The sequence below is a fragment of the Eptesicus fuscus genome, chromosome 21 (assembly GCF_027574615.1).
Source record: "Eptesicus fuscus isolate TK198812 chromosome 21, DD_ASM_mEF_20220401, whole genome shotgun sequence".
NCBI lineage: Eukaryota > Metazoa > Chordata > Mammalia > Chiroptera > Vespertilionidae > Eptesicus > Eptesicus fuscus.
In genome coordinates, this window is record NC_072493.1 from 42,405,120 (window position 1) to 42,429,253 (window position 24,134).

A 24,134-nucleotide genomic window follows, 5' to 3' on the forward strand; every position below is an offset into this window, starting at 1 on the left:
TAAAGCTGGGCTCTGCCCTTTATTTCCTGAACTTTCTGCCCCGATTCTTTCCTCAGGGTCAGTACTGGGGGCTCATGTGGAGGGAGAAGAATGAGGAGCTACTGAGACAGGGACCTCGGCCGGGAGAGCCTGGGGGATGGAGATGAGGAGAAGGAACTAGAAATGGGGAAGCAGAAACAGGAGGTGCGGGGAGAACCAGAGAAGTCGGCAGAGATGGGGAGACGGACGGACGTGAGAGGAGACAGACACACCGTGAATGGGAAACCACTGAGAACAGGAGGCTGGGAGGCAGAAGGGAAAGCAGGGCGGGGAACAGAGAGAGACCAGGAGACGGAGAGGAGGTGAGGCAGAGCCGATGGCAATGGGCACAGGGACACAGGAAGAGGAGGTGGGGACAGCTGTGCGGGCGGAGGCTGGAGCTGGAGTCACAGGGGCAATGTGGGGGGGGGGGGGCAATCGGGGCCCGCAGAGAGCAGGGACGGGTAGGCGCCCAGCTGCTGCTTCAGGACTCTTTGCTCGCCATGGAGCCGGGGCCGGCGCTGGAGTCAGGGCCAGGGCTCGACTCGGACCCGGTGCCCTTGCTCGGCAGGCCGCCCGCGCTCTCGGGGCCTCCGCTGGACTCCAGGTACCCGGTGGACCCCAGGTAGCTGCTGGAGCTGACGGGCCTGAAGGCGACGCGGCCTCCCGTGGAGACCTGGCTGACGCTGGCGGAGCCGATGGCGCCGGGGTCGCCGAAGGTGACGTGGCCAACGTTGGAGCTGGTGGGTCGGCTGGACACCAGGATGCCGTTCGTCCTGTGGCTCAGGACCGAGCCGGGGCCGATGCTCGGGCTCATGGCCAGGGGTGTGCCCGAGCTGGCCCTCTGGGTGGCCGTGAGGGTGAGGGGCGGGCTGCTGTCCATCTTCTTCGCCATCTCCATCAGCTCCTTCAGGTGCTGCTCCCGCGCCTGCTCCCGGGCCTCCATCTGCGGGGGGGGGGGCGGGGGGGGGGGGGGAGTGAGGCCCCAGGAGGCTGAGCCCTGGCCCCGCCCAGGCTGCCCGGTCTCCGTTCTCACCGACTTCATCACGTAGCTCAGCAGCTCCTCCTTGCTCAGAGGATAGTCTTCTTTGGCCTCAAAGCCTGGGGGTTCTTCCCTAAAGTAGGGGAGCGGCAGGAAGGGACTGCATTCTGCACCCACGCGGGGCTGACGGCTCCTCGTGGCCACACGGAGATCTGTATCCGCGCTTTGCCCGCGGGAGGGCCCTCTCCCCTCTGGTCCCCAAAGCACCCACTCCATCATCTACTCCCCCAGAGCCACAGCCTCCCTCTGGTCCCAAAGAGCCCCCCCCCCCCCACAGGCCCCTGCATCCCCTCCCCCTCAGCCCTGTGCTCACAGGTTGTCGGGGAGCTGGGGCGGGGCCACCTTCTTGGGGAGGTCCTCGGGGCTCTGGCCCAGCACCGTGAGGGCTGCGATCGCCAAGCTGGATGTGGTGTAGCTCTGGAGAGAGGAGCCGCCGGTCAGCCCAGGCCCACCCCGCGCCCCGGCCTCCAGGGCTGGGGCTCCCTGCCCCCCCCCCCCCGCAGCCCTGCCCCCCGACCTGGGCGTCCTGGTAGGCCTGCACCGTCAGCAGCTCCACCAGCCGCTTCTCGATGAGGCCCAGGAAGAGGCTGATGTCGCGGTCCCGCATGTAGGTCTTGACCCCCAGGAGGTCGTTGATGATGGTGTTGTCGCAGCGGGCCTTGGTGAAGAGCTGCTGGATGCCTGGGGGGGGGGGGGGGGGCGGGAACAGGCTGTCAAATCCGGTGCCCGCTGGGGTCAGCCTTCTCCTTCCCCCAAGTCCCCACGGCCCCGTTCTGTGGAGACGGCGAGCGAGGCTCGAAGATGTCCCCAAGGGCAGACACCGGGCAGTGGGAGGGCATCGCTGTCCCCCGGGCACAGGGCTCGGGACCACGGAGGGCGGACAGTGAGGGAGGCAGGGGCAAGCTGAAGGCACCCTCCCTGGGAGCCCCCACACAGCTCAGTGGACGGCCCGACCCCCATGGGGTTCCGCAGCTCAGCGCTGGCTTTGTTTTCATATCCAGGTGCCCGCACCCCTTGGTTAATGAAGGCACCGCAGCCACGGCAAAAGTCTGCACCAGCCCTGGCCGGGTGGCTCCGTGGTTAGAGCACCGTCCCACACACCACGAGGTTGCGAGTTTGAGCCCGGCCGCCCGGCCGGCGAGGTTGAGCATTGACCTATGAACCAGGAGGTCATGGTTTGATTCCCGGTCAGGGCACAGGCCCGAGTTGCAGGCTTGATTCCCAGTGGGGGACGTGCAGGAGGCAGCCGATCGATGATTCTCTCTCATCATCCATGTTCCTACCTCTCTCTCCCACGCCCTTCCCCCCTCTGAGATTATAGTTTTTAAAAGGTTGCAGTTTGATCCCTGGTCGGGGCGTGTATGAGAGGCAGCCAACCGATGCTCCTGTCTCTCTCTAATAATCAAGTTAAAAACAACAACAAAACCCCTAAAATCCTCGGGTGAGGATTTTTAAAAAGTCTGCACCCAGCCATACGGCATCCCCACCCGCGTCCCTGTGCCTCCTCGCCCCGAGCTCCAGGCTCATGCGGACAGTTTCCTCCTGGGGTCCCTCCCTGAGCACCCCCAGCCCACACCGAGCTCAGGGTCCTCCCCGCCGCACTCCTTCGCCCCGGCTCCCCACTCAGGGAGGGCCCTCACCCTCGCCAGGCCAGCCCCAGCGTACCTGTCCCTTATCCCCACTGCCCTTCAATCTTGCCTGTGCCCCTCCTCCCCTCCCTCCTCCCCTAACCTCCCTGCCCACCCCCTCTCCTGCTCACAACCCTCCACACCCCGCCCCCCAGCACCTCCAGGAAGTGCCTCAGCCTGGCATCCTTTCAGGACCAGGCCCTCATCCACCCGCACCCGCACCCTGCGTTCCCCCCTCTGCCCTGAGAACCCCGTGCCACCAAGGCACCTCTAGGCCCCGCCCCTGCCCACACCCCCGTGGGGAGCACCCCTCCCGGCTTTTCAGCTAAATGCTCATCCTTCCAGGTCAGCCCCAAGCATCACTGCTTCCAGGGGGCCTCCCCTGGCACCCCACAGAGCCGTGGCCTGGGTGTGCCCCGGAGCCGTGGCGTGGGGCCCTCTGCTCAGAAGGCCCTGCACTGGGTCTGATGCTCCCCTGTTGCCACCTTGAAATCCTTGGCAAATCGTTAGCAAGGGGCCCCACAGTTTTATTCTGTGTGGGCCCCCAAAACGACGGCCCCGTACTCCACACTGAGTTGGGGCCCACTCCTGCTTCCATGTGCCCGGGGTGTCCACGTCAGGCTCCGCCCAGCCACTCCCAGCAGGTCTCATCCCTCAGCACAGGAAGGTGGGTCTGCCACTACTTGAGCTCCTACTGTGCGCCAGGAGGTGGCTTTCCTGCTTGCTCCCCATCACCGCTGCCACCTTTCTGTCTCTCTCCAGCTTTAGCTTTCCATCTAATTCTCGTGGCCGCCCTCCAAAGTAGATGCAGCATTGCGTTTCCAGAGAGGATCCCACAGAGGAGGCCACACACCAAGGCCCACAAATGGTGGAGCTGGGATTCAAGCCCAGGCAGCCTGCTCTGGACTGCTCCACACTGGAGGAGTGGCGGATGGATGGATGGATGGATGGATGGATGGATGGATACTGGATGGATACTGGATGGATGGATGGGTACTGGATGGATGGATGGATGGATGGATGAATACTGGATGGATGGATGGATACTAGATGGATGGATGGATGGATACTGGATGGATGGATGGATACTAGATGGATGGATGGATACTAGATGGATGGATGGATGGATGGATGGATACTGGATGGATGGATGGATACTAGATGGATGGATGGATAGATATTAGATGGATGGATGGATAGATGGATGGATACTGGATGGATGGATGGATGAATACTGGATGGATGGATGGATACTAGATGGATGGATGGATGAATCAATACTGGTGGGTGGATGGATGGATGGATGGATGGATCAATACTGGTGGATGGATGGATGGATGGATGGATGGATGGATGACGCGTATGCGGTGAATGAGTGAGTGCACAGAGTAACTCCTAGAAATCTCCCAATGGCCAGCAGAGGCCTGGCCCCTCCGCATGCTCATCGCATCCGCCCAGGTGAGGAGGTGGGGCAGGTGCTCACCTGCCTTGAACTTCTCCACCTGCTCCCTCAGCTTCTGGGCGCGGGCCTCCAGGCTGTCGGCCTCAGAGCGCACCTCCCCTATTTGCTCCAGCACCGAAGCCTGCTGCTCCTCTTTCAGCGACCGGCGGGCGGCGTGGCCGGTGCGCGCACTCTTCATGGCCTCCCGCATCTGCGAGGCAAGGGCGAAGCTGGGCCCGGCTGCCCGCGGAGGAGGGGGTAGGGGCCAAGGCCAGGGGCTTACTCACCCCCCGGATCTCCTCCCGCAGACGCTCTAGCTCCGAGTTCTGCTCGTTGATGAAGTTGAACTCAGCGAAGTTGCGCTCCTCCACTGAGCGGGGAAGGCGGGGTCCGGGACACAGAGTCAGAGAGGCGCGGAAGACACAGAACCAGAGACGCGGGACAGAGAGAGAGAGGTGCTGAGGACGACAGCACCGGGGCGAGACGGAGAGACAGAGCCGGAGAGAAACAGACAGAAAGGGGACACAGAGAGGCAAACAGAAAGTCGGAGTGAGAGAAAGAGCGACAGAGAGAGTCCCAAAGACCCGGAGAGACACAGACACGTAGAGGTGAGGGGGACAGACAGCAGCGGGGACACCGGGGAGGCGCAGGGTGAAGGGGGAGATTGGAGAGCGATTCCCAGGCCCAGGGGCAGGGAGGGGAGGCGAAGGGGGCATGGGGGAGGCAGGAGACAAGCAAGCCCAGGGAAATCCCACAGAAACAAAAAGACAGCCGCCATGCAGCCCTCGCGGGTTTGGCTCAGTGGACAGAGCGTCGGGGATCCGGGTTCGATCCTGGTCAAGGGCACATGCCCGGGTTGCGGGCTCCATCCCCAGTGGGGGGCGTGCAGGAGGCAGCCGATCAATGATTCTCTCTCATCACTGATGTTTCTATCTCTCTATCCCTGTCCCTTCCTCTCTGAAAATCAATAAAAATATATTTAAAACAAAAACAAAACAAAAAAAGACAGCGATACAGACACGGAAGGGACAGAGATGCAGAGGAGAGAGACGGGGGAGGGCGCGGAGGCGGCCGCAGGAGGAGGCGGGTGGGGCCGCCCGCTCCCCCCCTCCCGCAGGCGGAGGGTCCCCGGGGCCCTCGGTGACCCGGACGGAGCGGGGTGCGGGGCCGCGCCTCGCCCCCTCCCGGCGGCGCGGCACTCACTCTCCAGGTACTTGTTCACCAGCAGCTCCGGGTCGCTCTCCCCGGTCAGATGGAACAGTTTGTTCAGGGTGTCCTCGTACCGCAACACCAGCTTCTCCTGCGACGTCTTCCGCAGGCCCTCGGCCACCTCCCGGGCTGGGGGCACAGGGCAGTGAAGGTGGGCGTCCCGGGCGGCCACTAGCCCCGAGGGCCCTGGAAGATGAGCCCAGGCCCCTGCCCCCCGGCGCCCCCTGCAGGCGGGCCCCGGCCGTGCGCCGTGAGGCCTGGAGACGGGCGCTCGCCCCTCTCCGCCGCCCGGCCGGTGGGGGGCGGCCGGCCTCACCGCGTTTCTCGCGCTTCTCCAGGACCACGGGGTCCGGCTGCCGGTCGTGGTTCTTGAGCTGGAGGAAGCGGTGCAGCTGGTCCAGGTGCGCGATCTGGCGCTGCAAGGTCTGCACCTCCGTCTCGTTCTGGGCCCCCTCCTTGTCGGCCCGCTCCCGCAGCATGCTCATCTTGGTCTTCGCCTCCTCCCTGGCAGGCCGGTCGGGTCAGGGAGATTGGAGGCTGGATTAGAATCAACTTGGGGTCCCAGGGGTGGGTGGGTGGGTGCAATGTGGGGTTGGGGGGTGGATGGGGCAGGGTCAACCTGGGTTTTCCAGAGAGGGGTGGGTTCAACCAGGGGTCCCAGGGGTGGGTGGGGGCAGTCTGGGGTTGGGGGGTGGATGGGGCAGGGTCAACCTGGGTTTTCCAGAGAGGGGTGGGTTCAACCAGGGGTCCCAGGGATGGGTGGGGGCAGTCTGGGGTTGGGGGAATGGATGGGTGGGGTCAACCAGGGGTCCCAGGGATGGGTGGGGGCAGTCTGGGGTTGGAGGAATGGATGGGTGGGGTCAACCAGGGGTCCCAGGGATGGGGTAGACTCAGTTTGCTGTTACCCTGAGGTCACAAAAGACAGAAAACTTTCTAGGTTCTGGAGGTGGGTCAGGGGTCAGGGTCTGGGGGGGCTGACGGCCTTGCCCACAAGCTGATCATGGGAACAGTGAAGTGAATGGAACCGGCCTTGCTCAGGGAGCCACTTACGTTGGCTCTGAGGCTGATGGGGAGTGGGGCGGGCGCATCTGCCTCAGTCCGCAGAGCGGCTATTAAGTCGCTAAACCTGTAGCTAAACGCAGCCTTAGGCAGCCCGGAGCCACAGCCGTCCTGGCGCAACAGCTGCTGCCGGACTACCCGGTATAGGGACTGGGTGTCCTCCCCTCCGCGCTATGAGCCCAGCCAGCCCCGCCTCTGCGTGCCAGAAGGATGCTTTGTGGCTTCTGCCTCGAGGTCCAAACCTGCCCTTCTTTGTTCTCTCCAGAGCCACCGAGTTGCTGCCTGTACCTGCGTCTCCCTGATTGCAGTCCTTTCGCTCAAGTAAAAGCTTCCTGTTCTTTATCACAGCCTGAACCTCCTCTTTGGCTAACAGTGCGCAGGGGCACCCGGAGGCGGGTGTTATTGCGCGACGCCTGGCACTGGGGGACAGGGGGGGGGGGAGCGGAGGAGGGAGTGGACAGGCTGGCCTGGGTGGCACAGTTAGGCCACGAAGGGGACAAGCTGGCCTCAGTGGCACAGTTAGACACTCAGGCCACGAAGGGGACAGCCAGGTGATGAGGTCAGCGTGCTGGAGTGGATGGGGAGGGGCGTGTGGTTGGAAATATAAGGGGCTGGGGCCACCCAGGACCTCAGGTTGGACAGGTAGGTGATGTCACCAGCACTTGTGCACACACCCTGTTAGGACTCTGGGGACCCTAGAAGCCCCACTCCCTGAGCCTCCCCTGGCTGCACATCTGAAAATGTAGCTTCTAAGCTGCTTTTTAAAAATGTATTTATTTATCCCTGCCTGGTTTGGCTTAGTGGATAGAGCGACAACCTGCGGACTGAAGGGTCCCGGGTTCGATTCTGGTCAAAGGCACATGCCCCAGTTGAGGGCTCCATCCCCAGTAGGGGGTTTGCAGGAGGCAGGCGATCAATGATGCTCTCTCATCATTGATGTTTCCATCTCTCTCTCTCCTTCTCCCTTCCCCTCTGAAATCAATAAAAATATATTTAAAAAATAAAAAAAAATTTATTTATTTATGTGAGAGAGAGAAACACTGATTTGTCATTCCACTTGTTTATGCATTCATTGGTTGCTTCTTGTATGTGCCCTGACTGGAGGTCAAACCCACAACCTTGGTGTACCAAGACGATGCTCTAACCCAGTGGTCGGCAAACCGCGGCTCGCGAGCCACATGCGGCTCTTTGGCCCCCTGAGTGTGGCTCTTCCACAAAATACCACGTGCGGGCGCGCACGTACAGTGTGATTGAAACTCTGTGGCCCATGCGCAGAAGTCGGTTTTCGGCCTGGGCGATCTATTTTGAAGAAGTGGCGTTAGAACACTCAAGGGGCCAAAGAGCCGCATGTGGCTCGCGAGCCGCGGTTTGCCAACCACTGCTCTAACCAACTGAGCTACCCGGCCAGCACGTAGCTGCTAGACTTTTAAATGTAGCGCAGCCATCTGTCGTACTTCACAGGTCACAGTGTCAAAGTCAGAGGGGTAGGTGGGGAGACCAGCGGGCCAGTCCGCTCGGGGTCCCTGCCCACGGGCCGTTCAGTTCCCACCTCCACGCCGTTGCCGACTTCGGTTGCCTTTACCCAGAGCACCAGCTTCGTGCTCTGTTCAAAGCCCTGGAAGGCTTACTTGGGTCACCCCTCCTCGGGAAGGCTGCCGGGCACCCCCAGCCCTAGCCCGGTGACCCCTCTTGCCTCTGGTGGCAGCGCCTCGGGGATCAGGACTCTCAGCTCTTTCTGTGCCTTGGGCTCCATGCCAGCGGAGGGGCAGGGGAGAGGGAACCCCACCACCTGAGACCCAGGCCCTGCAGGGGGACCTCTACACCATCCCGTGAGGCAGACTCCATCGTGACTGCCGGGTCACAGTGGAGGCTCAGAGAGGGGAAGTGACAGGCCAGGCCACCCGGTCAGGAAGCACCGGACACACCGCCGGTCTGACAGGAGGTGTCGGTGATGACACCCGCCCGCCTGCTAGCTGAAACCTCCGGCCCCTGACCCAGCGGGGCTGCCTGGGGCCATCAGTGGGGAGGGCAGTGCGGCCTGGGTCCTGGCTGAGCACAGACCGGCCAGCAGGTATGGCCTGTGGGCCCACGGGGAAGATGAGCCGGCCAATCACACTCTCTGCCTCGGGCAGTTCATTGGGAAATGCTAAGAATGGACCAGAAGCTGAAAGGAGAAGCACGCAGAGAGAGAAGCCACAGGTCCTGTCCCACACATTTGCCAATGACACATCTGATAAGGGGTGAACTTCCACACCAGATAAAGAGCTGATACAACTAACTGAACAAAAGGAAGGCAGACGACCCCAGTTAAAAAACGGGCAAAAGACCGAACTAGGCATTTCCCCAAAGAGGACGGAAAATGGCCAAGAGGCGCAGGAGAGGATGCTCAAGGTCACCGATCACCTCAGAGATGCAACTGAAAATGACAAGGAGACGCCACCTCACCCCTGTCAGAATGGCGACCATCAGCACATCAACAAACGGCAAGTGCTGGCGAGGGTGCGGAGAAAAGGGAGCCCTCGTGCATGGCGGGTGGGAATGCAGGCTGGTGCAGCCACTGTGGAAACAGTATGGAGTTTCCTCAAAAAATTAAAAATGGAACTTCCATTTGACCCAGTGATCCCACTTCTAGGAATATATCCTAAGAATCCCGAACACCAATCAGAAAGAATGTATGCACCTCTATGTTCACAGCAGTGTTATTTACAATAGCTAAGATCTGGAAACAGCCCAAGTGCCCATCAGTCGAGTGGATAAAAAAGCTGTGGTACGTTTACACGGCGGAATACTATGCAGCAGTAACAAAGAAGGCTCTCTCACCCTTTGAGAGAGCTTGGAGGGACCTGGAGAGCATTATACTTAGTAAAATAAGCCAGTCAGAGAAAGACAAGTATCCCATGATCTCACTCATAGGTGGGATCTAATGAACAAAATAGATCCAGAGACATGGAAGCATGCAACAGACGGATGAATCTCAGAGGGAAGGGGCAGGGGGCGGGAAGAGATTAACCAAAGAGCTGGTGGTTGAGTGTCGCACCAGGAGGTCACGGTTCGATTCCCAATCAGGGCACACACCAGGGTTGCAGGCTCGATCCCCAGTGTGGGGGGCGTGCTGGAGGCACCCGATCAATGATTCTCTCTCATCAGTGATGTTTCTCTCTCTCTCCCTCCCCCTTCCTCTCTGAAATCAATAAAGATACATTTAAATAAATAAATAAAACGGGCAAGTTTGGTTGTGCCTCCTGACACATCCCAGAAACCACAAGACAGACGGGGCTCGAGCCGATGGCAGGAGGAATCATGGGCCACGAGCAGGCGGCAGTCACGAGGTAGAAACGGGACCGGAGAAGACGCAGGAAACCATCTGGACCAGACCCCAGGGCGGGGCTCAGTGACCTGGCGGGGCCCGAGGTGGCCCGAGAGGCTGAGTGCCTGTCAACCCACAGAATCACTCCCGTTGGCCGACGCTTGGCCGTCCCAGGCCCCGAGCCGAGCCGTGTGAGCTACGTGCAGCCTCACGTCATCCGCTCCAGGTCCCTAGGAGCCACGAGCCAGGAACGGACTGGGGCAAAGAGGTGCACTCACGCCCCAGCGGCGGGACCTCGCCCGAGGCTGCTGGCAGAGCCGCCAGAGAAGGGGCCGCCTTATGAAAAACAGTGTCGGTTCTGAGGGTCCATCTCTTGGGTTCAGAACCGCCCCCCGCCCGCCTCCCCCTCCACTGCCTGATGAAAGCGGTGGACTGAGCGCCGCCCAGCCCGGGCGGCCCTACCTGACGGAGTAGGCGGAGATGGAGGAGAGGGTGAGCGCGCTGAGCGTGTGCCGCAGGAACTGCATCTCCTGCGGGAACAAAGCGGAGGGATGTCCCAGGCCCGGCCCGCGTTTCCCGGGAGAAGCGGAGCCCCGCGCCTGGGAATGCGGAGCTTCCTGACGAGCGGGACGTGGGCGGGAAGCCCCGCGGATGAGGGCTGATCCCCGGGCCGGCGGAGGCCTGAGCGCACCGACCTCCGCTGCTCGGGCTCAGACCTCGCTGTGTGTGACTTCCATCGTGTGACCATACTCGTCCGCTTTCTGCTTCCACAGAAATGTCTTTCAGTTTATGAGTAAAAAGGGCTCTTTCCGGAGAAAGAAGGGGAGGCAACGATATATTTCTACACATGTACAATGTGTCTATGTATTCATGCATATACAATATACATAGACACACATATACTAGTGCATACACACACATGTGTGTGCACAGTATGTCATGTGTGTATTAATAAGACACAGAGAGCCCTGGCCGGTGTGGCTCAGTTGATTGGGTATCGTCCCATGCACCTAAAGGTGGCAAGCTGGATTCCCGGTCAGGGCACGTGCCCGATGCCCAATGGGGGGCGTGCAGGAGGCAGCCAATCAATGTTGCACTCTCACATCCATGTTTCTCTCTCTCTCTTCCTCTCTCTCTAAAAATCAATAAATTGTCTTTAAATAATAATAATAATGCACAAACATACACACATACATACATAACCATATATATACTGCATACATATATACATATACACGCACACACATTTACTTTTGCAAAAAGAAATAGCCGGAAACCACAGGGTCTGGGTGGGGACAACGTGGAAGACGAGGGGGAAATGGTTTGGGCCTGGGATGCCTGTCGGAGTAATTTTGATTTGGGAACCCTGTTACTGCTTTACATATTCATAGAGAAAACTAAACCAACAATGATAGGGGTGAGATACAACCTAAAACTGGACACAACCGAAGCAAATGAGCCTAACTATATTTCAAAGAGCATCTATATATATAAAAGCCTAAGTGACCGATCAACTGAACGACCGGTTGTTATGACATGCACTGACCACCAGGGGGCAGATGCTCAACGCACAGGATCAGGCTCCCTCCTGTCTGGATCCGGCTTGTGGGGATCGGGCTGAAACCAGCTATCCAACATTCCCTGAGGGGTCCCAGATTTCAAGAGGGCGCAGGCCAGGCAGAGGGACCCCACCAGTGCATGAATCCGTGCACCGGGCCTCTAGTAACCACATAAAAGACAAAAAAGCCCCGGCTGGTGGCTCAGTTGGTTAGAGCATCATCCTGAACATCAAAAAGGTTTCGGGTTCAATCCCTGGTTGGGGTGCATATGGGAGACAACTGATCGATGCTTCTCTCTCTCTCTCCCTTCCTCTATCAAAATCAATAAAAACATATCCCTGGGTGAGGATAAAGGGGTGGGGGAGGGGAGGAAATGGTCTTGTTTTTAGGAAATACACACAGTGTCTGCCTGCTGTGTGCCCTCAAATAGTTCAGCCAATATAAAAATAAGCTATTTTCAGTAGAGATAATAATTACACAGAGTAAATGCGGCAAATGATGGGTCTTGGTGAAGGAGATGTAGTTCTTTGTCCTATTCTTGCAGGGAAGGGAGGGAGGGGGGAGGGAGGGAGGGAGGGTTCTTCAAAAGGACTTCAAAGGTTATTGAGAAACCCGGGGGCTGTAAATGGTTTGGCTCGCTCAGCGGTTGCCCTGGGTGATAATAGTCAAAATGACATCTCGGCTTTCTCGTTTAGAGGAGCGCTTTCCGGGTCTCCGTTCCCTCTGAATGAAAGGAAGCCTAGGGCTTCGTCCATTTCGTACCCGAGGCCCGAGTGCTGGAAAGAAGCAGGTGACCCTCCGCCTCCCCTCCTCCCCAGCGGGCCGGGGTCCGGGTCGGGGGCCACTGACCTTCTGCAGCTTGCGGTCTATGTTCAGATAGTGGTTCCTCTGGACCAACAGCAAATCCAACTCCTCCCGCAGGGCCGCGTTCCGAACCAGCTGGATGTCAAAGCGACAGGTGACCTGGGGGTGGGGGCAGGTGTGGGTCAGGATGCCGGAGTCTGTCTGAGGCCTGGCCTGCCACCCTCCTCCACACTCAGATAGGGAGCCCGCTTCCCATGCGGGGGTCCTGAGAGCATCGGCCAGCCCCACTTTAAGAGCCCAAGCATCAGTCCCCCTTCCCCGGGGGACCCTCCATCCCTCCGGGATCCTGTCTCCTGACCCCCTCAGGGAGCCCAGCATCCAGGCCTTCCCGCATCCGGGAATCTGCGTGGCCTCCTTGCCCCCCGCCCCCCATTTCCAGAACTGGACCCCATGCTCATTCTTCCCCCAACCCCAGAGGTCAGGCCTGGAAAGAGCCACGAGGCTGACCCTCACCCTGTCCAGCTGGTTTTCCACGATCTTGATCCTCTTCCGGGTCTTGGCCTTCTGGTCCAGGACGACCCCAGGGGCCCTGGGATCCTTGCCGCAGGCAGAGAGCCGTGCCTCCCACTCCTGGATCTGGAGGGAAGAGGGCGGTACCTGTGTGCACGCTGGATGTGGGGGAGACCGAGACCACGGAAGGACATGCGAGGGAGGCTGAGAGGCTGAGTGGCGGAGTGTGGCTGGCGTCTGCCATCCGGGTGGCCCCAGCCCTCCGCTCTGCCCTTCTGCGGACAGCCCCCCACCTTCCCCGTGGATCTGGCTTCCAACCACAGCAAGCCGCCCTGCCAGCCCAGGACCCAGCTTTGCCCAGTCACAGTGACTGCCCACGAGGAGGACATGTGACCCAGGCGGAGCCAGCCCGCACCCTTTCCTGGGATTTGGGGGAAACGCATGAGCTGGGGAGATGGCCTCCAGCACAGCCGAGATGGGTCTGGCGATTTCCCCCCAAAATTGCTGGTTTCCCAGAGCACCTCTGACTGTTAGAGGTTTCTCTGGGATGCTAAAAAAATCAAGGTTCCAGGAACAAAGAAAGTCCAGGGGCCACTCTTTCAAGAAATTCTTCCCAAGATTAGAAAACACGTTCTTCCAACTTTTAAAAGTATTCAAATTTCGCTTTTCATATTTGGGTCCCTAATCACACTAGAATTTATGTGTGTTTCTAAAATATATTTTATTGATTTTTTTACAGAGAGGAAGGGAGAGGGATAGAGAGTTAGAAACATCGATCAGCCGCCTCCTGCACATCCCCTACTGGGGATGTGCCCACAACCAAGGTACATGCCCTTGACTGGAATCGAACCCGGGACCCTTCAGTCCACAGACTGACACTCTATCCACTGAGCCAAACCGGCTAGGGCAAGTTTTTGGGTTTTTTAATCATAAATGTACTTTGAAAATATTTTCTTCCAGTGTGGACAAAATACCTTTTGAGAAAAGAAGAACTTTTAAAATTCTGTGGAGTCTAACATGTCCATTTGTCCCTTTATGGCTCATGCTTTTGGTATTCTATCCAAGAAACCTTTGCCTAACCCAAGCTCACAAAGATTTTCTCTTATGTTTCTTTTAGAAATCTTATAGTTTTAGGTTTCACCTTTAGGGCTATGATGGTTAATATCATCTTTCCTTTTAAAAATGTTCTTGTACAGAGGAAAGTGCACAGATCCTGTATGTACTATATATACTTATATATAAATCCTCACCCAAGGAGTGAGGATATTTTTCCATTGATTCTTAGTGAGAGTAGAAGGGAAGAGAGAGAGAGAAACATAACGTGAGAGAGACACATCAATTGGTTGCCTCCCACACACTCCCCTACCTGCCCAGGGGTGGGGATCCAACCTGCAACCAGGTACCCAAGACTCTATAGTGTGCTGTCTGATGCTCTAACCACGGAGCAACACCAGCCAGGGCGCTCTCTCTCTCTCTCTCTCTCTCTCTCTCTATATATATATATATATATACACACACACTAGTAGCCCTGCGCACGAATTCCTGCACTGGTAGCTGGCCAGTAGCTCGCTGCTGCCCTCCAGTAGCTCTCTGCCCACTGCCCCACCCTCCTGTAGCTCCCTCTGCCCCTGCCCCTCCCTCATAGCTTGCTGCCCTGCCCACTCCTGTAGCTCTCCACCACCTGCTTGTAGCTCGCTGCCCCACCCTCCTGCTAATCCGTGATCCTGTCGTTACTCGGTCGGTCATTATGCTTCACAGCATAATGACCATTTGCATATTACATCTTTATTATATAGGATATATATATATATATATATATATATATTTTTTTTTAAGTGAACATCCTTGAGCCACCACCCAGCTCAAGAATTCAAGGACAGCACTATAGCTGTCCGCTTCGCATCACTACCACCTTCCTCTCCACAGCGGTGCCACTCGCCTGTGCTGGTTCCTGTTGCTGCTGTAAGGAAGTACCGCCGACCCCCTGCCTGGGGGTCAGAGGTCTGAGATCAGTTTCACTGGGTTAAAAAATAGGGTGTCAGCTGGGCCGTGTTCCCTCTGGAGGCTCCAAGGGAGGACTTGTTCCCGGCCTTTTCCAGCTGCCGGAGGCTGGATTCCTGGGCTCGTGACCACTCCACCCTCGACTTCTGTGTTGTTCCACCTGCTCTCCGTCATCACGCCGTTTTCCCTGATTCTGAACTTCCTGCTCGTGTCTTTTAAGGGCACATGTGATTACATTGGGCCCACCCAGAGAATCCAGGATGAGTTCCCCCTTTCAAAACCCTTAATCATGTCTGCAGTCTTTTGCCGCTCACAGGTTCCGGAGATTAGGACGTTGGCATCTTTTGGGGGTGGAGGTCATTATTTTGTTTCCTTAAGTGAAATTGATTTTTTAACTTTTTTTTTTATTGTTTTATCAAAAGTTTGATTTGGCCCTGGCCGGCTTGGCTCAGTGGATAGAGCGTTGGCCTGCGGACTGAAGGGTCGCGGGTTTGATTCCAGTCAAGGGCACATGCCTGGGTGGTGGGCTTGATCCCCAGTGGGGGGCATGCAGGAGGCAGCCGATCAATGATGCTCTCTCATTATTGATGTTTCTATCTCTTTCTCCCTCTCCCTTCCTCTCTGAAATCAATAAAAATATATATTTTTTAAAAAGTTTGAGCCCAGCCAGGTGTAGCTCAGCGGTTGAGCGTCTACCCAGGAACCAAGAGATCACCAGTTCGATTCCCGGTCAGGGCACATGCCCAGGTTGTGGGCTCGATCCCCAGTGGGGGGCAGGCGTGCAGGAGTCAGCCAATCAATATTCTCTCTCATAAGTGATGTTTCTATCTCTCTCTCCCTCTCCCTTCCTCTCTGAAGTCAATAAAAATATATTTTAAAAAACTGAATGAAATAATGCTACCTGCATGGTTTGCTTGCTTCCTTCAAGTGTGAAATGCACCCTTGTTGCTGTGTATAATTGTGACTCGTTCATTTTTTGCTGTTGTATACTATTTCATTAATGTATTTATTCACTCAATATTGGTGGGCATTTGGTTGTTTCCAGTTTGAAGCTGGTTGCATGAATAATGCTTCTGTCAACATCCTTTTACACGGATCCTGAAGTGTATCTAGACTCAGAAGTGTAGTTGCTGGGTGGGAGAAAACAACAGATAAACCTGTTTTCTTTTCTTTCTTTTTTTAAATATATTTTATTGATTTTTTACAGAGAGGAAAGGAGAGGGATAGAGAGTTAGAAACATTGATGAGAGAGAAACATCGATTCAGCTGCCTCTTGCACACTCCCTACTGGGGATGTGCCCGCAACCAAGGTACATGCCCCTGACCGGAATCGAACCTGGGACCTTTCAGTCCGAAGGCCGACGCTCTATCCACTGAGCCAAACCGGTTAGGGCAACCTGTTTTCTATTGGAAGATGAAGTTGGTTTACTTTCTTCCAACACTGTTTCCATGGAAACCTACTGGGGTTAAGGTACATATGGAGTGCCAGCTGTGTTCCCAGGCAACAATGTTCACTATTAAAATGACCCCTGGAAGGACTGTGAGTGGGTTCATGGGCCCCCTGGGCCCATGTGACTGAGACTGAATAGAAACCTGATTTCTCTGTGGGGCATTTCTTACGACTGAGGATGCTCCTGGCGGGGCTTGGAAGCTACCCTCAAGAGCTGGCCCCTCGCCAGAGCCCATTTGGCTCAGTGGATACAGCATCGGCCCGCGGACTGAAGAGTTGCAGGTTCAATTGCAGTCAAGGGCACATACCTCAGTTGCAGGCTCGATCCTGGCTCTGGTGGGGGGCAGGTGTGGGAGGTAACCAACCCAGGTGTCTCTCTCACATCGATGTTTCTCTCCCTCTATCTCTCCCCTCCCTTCTACTCTCTCTAAAAATCCATGGAAAATATCCTTGGGTGAGGATCAAAGAGAGAGAGAGAGATGGTTCCTCTTGTGCATGAAGCTTCCCTAAGCCAGGGTAGGCAACACCTGCCCCCTCGTGTGGCATCAGCCACCTGGAGGTGCTGAGCAGCAGCCCTGGACCCTCAACAACGATGTGTTTGACGCTGTCCTGCTAAGATGCCGTTGTTTCTGGTCCTCCATCCTTCTACAAAGTTAAGTGAACCTGGTGCCGAATTATAGCCTCCTGGATCCCAAGACTGCTTTCTGGGGACTGTGTCGAGTGGATGCAACCCTGGATCTCAGGGCATGTCTATCTTCAAATGTAATCCTCTATAATAAAAGGGTAATATGCAAATTGACCCTAGCGGCGGAACGACCAGATCGACCACTGGACCAGTCACTAGGAGGCGCACTGAACACCTCTCGGTCCCTTTCCCCCGGCCGGCAGGCTCCGATCGCCCAATGGTGAGTGGGGAACCGAGGGTGGGTGGCGGGGGGATGGGGGTGGCACCAGGCCAAGGCCCCCGTCCTGCCAGTCACCCCACACACAGAGGGAAACCTGCGGTGGGGGCAGGGCTGGTGAGCGGGCAGAACGGTTGACCTCTTGGTTTCTCCCCCTGGCCGGCCGGTAGGCTTGATCACCTGATGGTGAACGGGGAACTGGGGGTGGGTGGCAGTGGGGGGTGGGGCTGGCTGCAGGCAGCCGGGGAAGATGGCCCTGATTGCAGGCCAGGCCTATGGACTATCCACACACGAATTTCGTGCGCCGGGCCTCTAGTAGATAATAGGAGGGAAACTTTACAAAACACACAGACAGCCCTGACCGGTTTGGCTCAGTGGATAGAGTGTTGACCTGCGGACTGAAGGGTCCCAGGTTCGATTCCGGTCAAGGGCATGTACCTTGGTTGTGGGCACATCCCCAGTAAGAGGTGTGCAGGAGGCAGCTGATCGATGTTTCTAACTCTCCATCCTTCTCCCTTCCTCTCTGTAAAAAAATCAATATATTTAAAACACACACACACACACACGACAATGTATACTCTCACCAACAGCTTGTAAGAGTTCTCATTGCTTTCCACTGTTCCCCAACACGTGGTATTTTTGGACACTAGTTTTTGAAAATCCAATGACTGTTTGATGGTCTCTCATGATTTCCCTTTTCCTTTCTCTGATGACTAATGAGTGATGAGTAATTCCTACATTTATTGGGCATTGGAATTTCTTACTGTGTGATGTGTCAGCTCAAATTCTTTGGCTTTCCTTAAAAATAAAAATTGTGCTTACTCTTTAATGATTTGTAACAGTCCCTGGTCGGCTGTATGTGTAGCAAATAACCTTCCATTTCCTAGACTGACTTTGCACACTCTTTTTGGTTCTTTTGGCAGATGTTAACTTTAAAATTATGAGATATATCAACCTTTTACTTTATAAGTAGAGATTTCTATAACTTGAGAAATTCCCCCTCACGTCCCCACATTTAGACCTTTGATCCATCTGGGATTAGTTTTAGGGATTCAGAGTGTGAGGACATCCACACGGTCCTCCTTTTCCCATTTCCTGAAGTCAAATGTCAAGTGTCCACATAAGTCTCTTTTGGGAATCTCTATCCTGTGCTGCTGACCCATTTGACTTGCCCTGCACCAATTAGAAGAATTGTACAATAAGTCTTGATAACTGATAGAAAAAAATCCTTCTACATTGTTCTTCTTTTCAGGCAATCATATTCGTGCTGTTTCATTGCACTTCCATATAAAGCTTAGAAGATGCTAGTCAGTTCCATACTTTAAAAAAAAAAAAAAAGCTTTTAGTACTTTGACTGGGATTACATTGAATGTATAAATCTGTTTGGAGATCTGACCTTTTATAACACTAACTCTCCCAATCCATTTATTAAATTCTTCTTTTGTATCAATAAAATTTATAATTTACCCCATAGAAGTTTTGTACATTTTTGCTAGATTTCATATATATATATATAAATATATATATATATATATATTTTGATTTTTTACAGAGAGGAAGGGAGAGGGATAGAGAGTTAGAAACATCAATCAGCTGCCTCCTGCACACCCCCTATTGGGGATGTGCCCGCAACCAAGGTACATGCCCTTGACTGGAATCGATTCTGGGACCCTTTAGTCTGCAGGCCGACGCTCTACTCATTGAGGCAAACCAGCTAGGGCTGTGTATGATTTTTTAAAATATTTTTTATTGATTTCAGAGAGGAAAGGAGAGGGAGAGAGAGATAGAAACATCAATGATGAGAGAGAATCATTGATCGGCTGCCTCCTGCACGCCCCACACTGGGGATGGAGCCCGCAACCTGGGCACGTGCCCTGAATGGGAATTGAACCGTGACCTCCTGGTTCATGGGTATCGATGGTCAACCACCAAGCCACACTGGCCGGGCGATGTGTATCATTTTAAGTCATCCAGTTGATGATAATTTGTTACAGCAGCAATAGGAAACGAATGCAGACCACCAAGACACATACATTTCAACCGTCTGTTTGTGATCCCATACTGTGCAAGAAATCCCTTAGTCTAGCCCTGTGGTCAGCAAACCGCGGCTCGCGAGCCACATGTGGCTCTTTGGCCCCTTGAGTGTGGCTCTTCCACAAAATACCACGTGTGGGCACGCACTTACAGGGCGATTGAAACTTCGTGGCCCATGCGCAGAAGTCGGTTTTCGGCCTGGGCGAGTCTATTTTGAAGAAGTGGCGTTAGAACACTCGAGGGACCGAAGAGCCGCATGTGGCTCTCGAGCCACGGTTTGCCACCCACTGGTCTAGCCTAACCACTTTTGTTGTTGTTAATCCTCATCCCAGGATATATTTTCCATTGCTTTTTAGAGAGAGTAGAAGGGAGGGAGGAGGAGAGTGAGAGAAACATTGATGTGAGAGAGAGACATCAATTCATTGCCTCCCACTCTCATCCTGATACCCCAGACTTATACCCCAGGTCTGTCCCTTGACCGGGAATCAAACCCAAGACCCTTTGGTACTCGGGCCGATGTTCTAACCACTGAGGGACACCGTCCAGGGCGCAAGCAACTTTTTTCATGAAGAGTAGAAAAAAAAAAAATGACAATGAATCCCACATAGAAAAAAGCAGGATTTGACTAAACTTCTGTCTCAGATACATATCTGTGTGTATGTTTATAGCCACGTGCATCTGGTGGACTTCCTTGCCGGAGGCCCCTTTCACCCTCCATCACTGGGCACTGTCGCTGCCCTCAGCTCAGCTCCCAATCCATGGAGGGCGGGGCCAGGCAAGGGACTCCACAGGAATCCAATCACGGTCATAAAAACGTGAAAGAAGCCTATCCAACGGTTAAGTTCAACAGGGGGTGGGGGCATCCGTGGGGAGGGGTGTGGGATGGGAATGGGGGGATGAGGACAAATATGTGACACCTTAATCAATAAAGAAATTAAAAAAAAAAACGTGAAAGAACACTGGCATCGAAAAATCCAAGGTCAAATAGCAAGACCTTGAGACAGATGGGATTGGACACCTGTCTAGACCTCGCTCCATGACCAACACCCTCTTCTGGCAGATGAAGGAACTAGGGTCCAGAGAGGCCAACACCTGCCCGTGAGCACGCAGGACTGGGATGCCAATGCAGGTTTCGCCAACTCCAGAAGGCGGGCCTTTCCCCTTCGCTGCCCCAGCGCCCGAGCACCTGGGACTGTGCTCATTCCTAAACACCCATATCCCCACCCCCCCCCCCCCCGGAGCCCCAGCACCGCTCTCCCAGGCACCTGCTTTCCACGACCCAGTTTTTCAGAGGAAGCTGAGGCTCAGAGCGGTGAAGGCATTGGCCCCTGAGTAGGATCCACAGAGCCTGGTCTCAGAACCCACCTTCCTGTCCAGGGCTCGGGTCTGGTCCTGCAGCTCCTTGACCTCGGCCTGCACCTGGGCCCGGCACTTCAGCAGGTGGCTCATGTTCTCCAGCCTCTCATTGTCCCGCAGGCGCTTGACCTGGCTCTGGGCGATGCCGATCTGCACCTGCAGCTTGTTCCGCACATCTTGTAGGCGCTGGATCTCCTCGCTGCCCAGGGGGAGGGGGAGGGGGGCGGCCGGCAAGGAGCAGAGCTCAGCATCAATAAAGGCCAGACACACTGGGCCTGCCTCCTCGTCGGACCCAAGATTCCGGCCCCCAGCCTCTTTAACAGCCCTCCCCCCCCACACACACACACACACTCACACACACACACACACACTCACACACACGCAGGCACTTGGCTCACAGTTGCTTGTTGATGCGCTGGTGGACTTCCTTGCTGTAGGCCCGCCTTTCAACCTCCATCACTTTGTACTGTCGCTGCAGGCGGCTCAGCTCCCAATCCACTGAGGGCGGGGTGGGGGGGGTGGGGGGTGGGGGGGGAGGGCGGGGGAGGCAGGCAAGACACTCAGCAGGAATCCAGACCCTGGTCCCTTGCCCCCCAGGACCTAGGAATCCTGGATCCCTTAGGATCTCACAAGCTGCAACTGAACTGAAGACCTGTCTCCAGCACTCCAGCAACCCTCCAGGACTGCCTCAAGCTTTCTTTTCTTTTTTTTTTTTTTCTTCTTTTTTTGGAATTTCCTCCCATCTAGATCGTGCGCAGATTATTTGTTTTCCTCAGTTAAATAAACAAATATTTAGGTCACTGAGGCCTAACACTGAATATTAGAAATTGTCAATTTTATCATTCCTCCTTTTTGTCGGTTTTGGCCAAAGAGTGAACAAATCCTTCCGTTATTGTGGAACGTGAACCAATTTATTCCCTCTTATAATATTTTAAACATTCTTTCCCCCCGTCCCCAGAATTAACGAAGTTAAGCAAAAACATAGGGGGGAAATACCATTGCTAAGCCCATTATATGTTTAAAGTGAATTTAAGCGTTTGCTTTGGAAATGTCTAATCAGCTGGTATAATCATTGTGGGATGTGGAAAACTGTAGGTTCGAGGTTGTGGTCAGCTTTGTCCTGCATCTTACTAAAAGGTAAGTGGTTTTGCTGTAGTTTGCCCCAAGCTTTCTTACCCCTTCATACTCCCCTGTACCCAAAGCTGACCTGGAGACTTTACCCACTAAACCCACTAGAGGGCGCTCCTGGAAGGCCTGGTAGTCCTCAGGGACCCACCACACCTGACTGGAACTTGGGGGAGCAGAGGAAGGTGACCAGGGCTGCATTCTTGCTCCCTGCCTCGCCTTCAGCCTTCACTGCGCAGCCATCCTCAGTCCCATTCTCCCGCCTCCTCCTTCTCAGCCCATCTCCTAGGCCCAGGCCTCATCCCCTCCTGTCTGGACCATCGCCCAGCCTCCTCCCCCACCTCCCAGACTCCCCTCACACAGCCCCAGAGGGCCTTGCCTTTCTACAACCAGAGTGGACCCTGCCTCTTCCTTGCTCCAGCGCCCTCAGGACCAAATCCTAGCCCCTCAGCCTGGTGTTCAAGGCCCCACATGACCTGACCCTACCCTCCTCTCCAAGTCTCCTCCACCAGCTCGCCACCGCCCAGTGGCTCTCCCCCTGGAGCGATTCCATCCCCCGTGGACATTGGGCAATGTCTGGAGACAATTTTGATTGCCGCGATGTGGGGGTGGGGGAGGTGCAGAGGGTGCTCCTGGCATGGAAGTGGGTAGAGGCAGCCCCCACCACAAAGGACTATCTGAGCCCAAGTGTCAACAGTGCAGAGGTTGAGAAACGCTGCTGTAGCCGCAGGCTGCTCTCTCTGCTGAAACGCTCCCCTTCCTTCCCCCCCCTTGGTAATTCTGGGGAACTCTGGGCCCCACTCACACGTCCCCTCCTGCAGGAAGTCTGCCTGGCCCACCCCCCTCTCCAGGCTTTGCCCACACCTATGCCCAGCTCCCCCTCCATTCTCACACATGTGCTGCCCCCGCTAGAGGGCGCTCCGGGAAGGCCTCCCTGTCCCCACAGCCCTGCAGCACAGGACCCGAAACCTGGGGAAACCAAGGAAAAGAACGAGAGGAGTAAGGAACGTATGAATTACCTAGTGCTTCCTGGAAGGCCTCGCTTCCTTCCTCGGAGCGGGTGCTGAGTGTAGCCATCTTAGCCAAAGATTGTGAGTATCCTGTAGAGGCGACACAGGACCCACCCCTTCAGACAGAGAGCGGGAGAGGGTGGGGAGGAGGTGGGCAATGAGCTAGGGACTAGGAATGAGATGGTGACCCCAGAACCAGCTCTGGCCTCTCTCTGACTCTCAATTCCTCCAAGGGAACACCTCTCAGGCCTCTCCCCACACTCCTCTCAACCTCCTGCCTCTTACATTCTGTCTTGCATCGCGGCTCTGACTCTGGCCTCTGGCAGGGATACAGGTCCCCTAGGCTTTCTTTTTTAAATATATTTTTACTGATTTCAGAGAGGAGAGGGAGAGAGAGAGAGAAACATCAATGATGAGAATCATTGATCGGCTGCCTCCTGCACGCCCCATACTGGATAGCGAACCCACAACCTGGGCCTGTGTCCTGACAGGGAATCGAACCGTGATCTCCTGGTTCATAGGTCGACGCTCAACCGCTGAGCCACGCCAGTCGGGCGGTCCCCTAGGATCTCGACACCTCTGAGGCGGGCTGTTTGGGGGAGGAATCACAGAGGAAAGGGAACCCTGTGCAGCGTGAGCCCCAGTCCCTACCTGGTGGAATGCCTAATCTGTCCATCCTTGGTGCTACTAGCTCATTGTTGTGGTTTGGTTACTAGGGAGATAAGGGGCCAATGAGGCCTGAGGACAGCGGCCGGGGCGGGACCAGGACCAAGGAGAGGTCGTGGGCGGGGAAACTGGAAGGCGTGGCCGAGGAGGCGGCGAGAAGACGAGCTGGGATCAACAGGAGCCCGGCGAGGGGCGGTGCCGGCAGGCGTTGAGGGGCGGTGCCGGCAGGCGTTGAGGGGCGGGGCTGGGGTGGGTTGAGAGGTGGGGCGGGGCTAGGGTGGGTTGAGGGGCGGGGCTGGGATGGGTTGAGGGGCGGGACTGACAGGAGTGGAGGGCGGGGCTGGGGTGGGTTGAGAGGTGGGGCGGGGCTAGGGTGGGTTGAGGGGCGGGGCTGGGATTGGTTGAGGGGCGGGACTGACAGGAGTGGAGGGCGGGGCTGGGGTGGGTTGAGGGGCGGGGCTGGAATTGGTTGAGGGGCGGGGCTGGCAGGAGTGGAGGGCGGGGCTTGGGTGGGTTGAGGGGCGGGGCTGGGATGGGTTGAGGGGCGGGACGGGAGGTGTTGAGGGGCGGGGCGGGGCTGGGATTGGTTGAGGGGCGGGGCTGGGATGGGTTGAGGGCGGGGCTGGGATGGGTTGAGGGGCGGGCTGGGAGGTGTTGAGGGGCGGGGCTGGGGTGGGTTGAGGGCGGGGCTGGGATGGGTTGAGGGGCGGGGCTGGGATGGGTTGAGGGCGGGGCTGGGATGGGTTGAGGGGCGGGCTGGGATTGGTTGAGGGGTGGGGCTGGGATGGGTTGAGGGGCGGGGCTGGGATTGGTTGAGGAGCGGCCTGGGATGGGTTGAGAGGCGGGGCTGGGGTGGGTTGAGGGCGGGGCTGGGGTGGGTTGAGGGCGGGGCTGGGGTGGGTTGAGGAGCGGCCTGGGATGGGTTGAGAGGCGGGGCTGGGGTGGGTTGAGGAGCGGGCTGGGAAGTGTTGAGGGGCGGAGCTGGAAGGCTCTGCGAGGGTTGCGGCGGTGAG

At 56.3% G+C, this 24,134-nt stretch overlaps 1 protein-coding gene across 1 annotated transcript; it reads right to left on the reverse strand.

Moving 5' to 3' along the window:
- ODAD1 (outer dynein arm docking complex subunit 1) lies at positions 1-23,357 on the reverse strand. Its single transcript, XM_054710620.1, has 15 exons — positions 23,107-23,357; positions 22,465-22,545; positions 20,719-20,818; positions 20,330-20,519; positions 12,581-12,703; positions 12,113-12,226; positions 10,167-10,234; positions 5,655-5,842; positions 5,333-5,467; positions 4,417-4,499; positions 4,172-4,340; positions 1,578-1,741; positions 1,374-1,477; positions 1,055-1,133; positions 1-964 (listed from the first exon to the last, which is right to left on the reverse strand). Exons 1-15 carry the CDS (start codon positions 23,129-23,131, stop codon positions 503-505), a joined length of 2,085 nt encoding a protein of 694 aa, XP_054566595.1. The 5' UTR covers positions 23,132-23,357; the 3' UTR covers positions 1-502.
- Between the last annotated feature and the right edge of the window lie 777 nt (positions 23,358-24,134).

Coding starts and splice junctions, on each gene's coding strand:
- ODAD1 (XM_054710620.1), bottom strand. CDS start 23,131: ATGGACAGATTAGGCATTCCACCAG. Junction 10,235..12,112: donor TAGACCGCAAGCTGCAGAAG/GTCAGTGGCCCC, acceptor TTGTTCCCGCAG/GAGATGCAGTTCCTGCGGCA. Junction 4,341..4,416: donor TGCGGGAGGAGATCCGGGGG/GTGAGTAAGCCC, acceptor CTTGCCTCGCAG/ATGCGGGAGGCCATGAAGAG.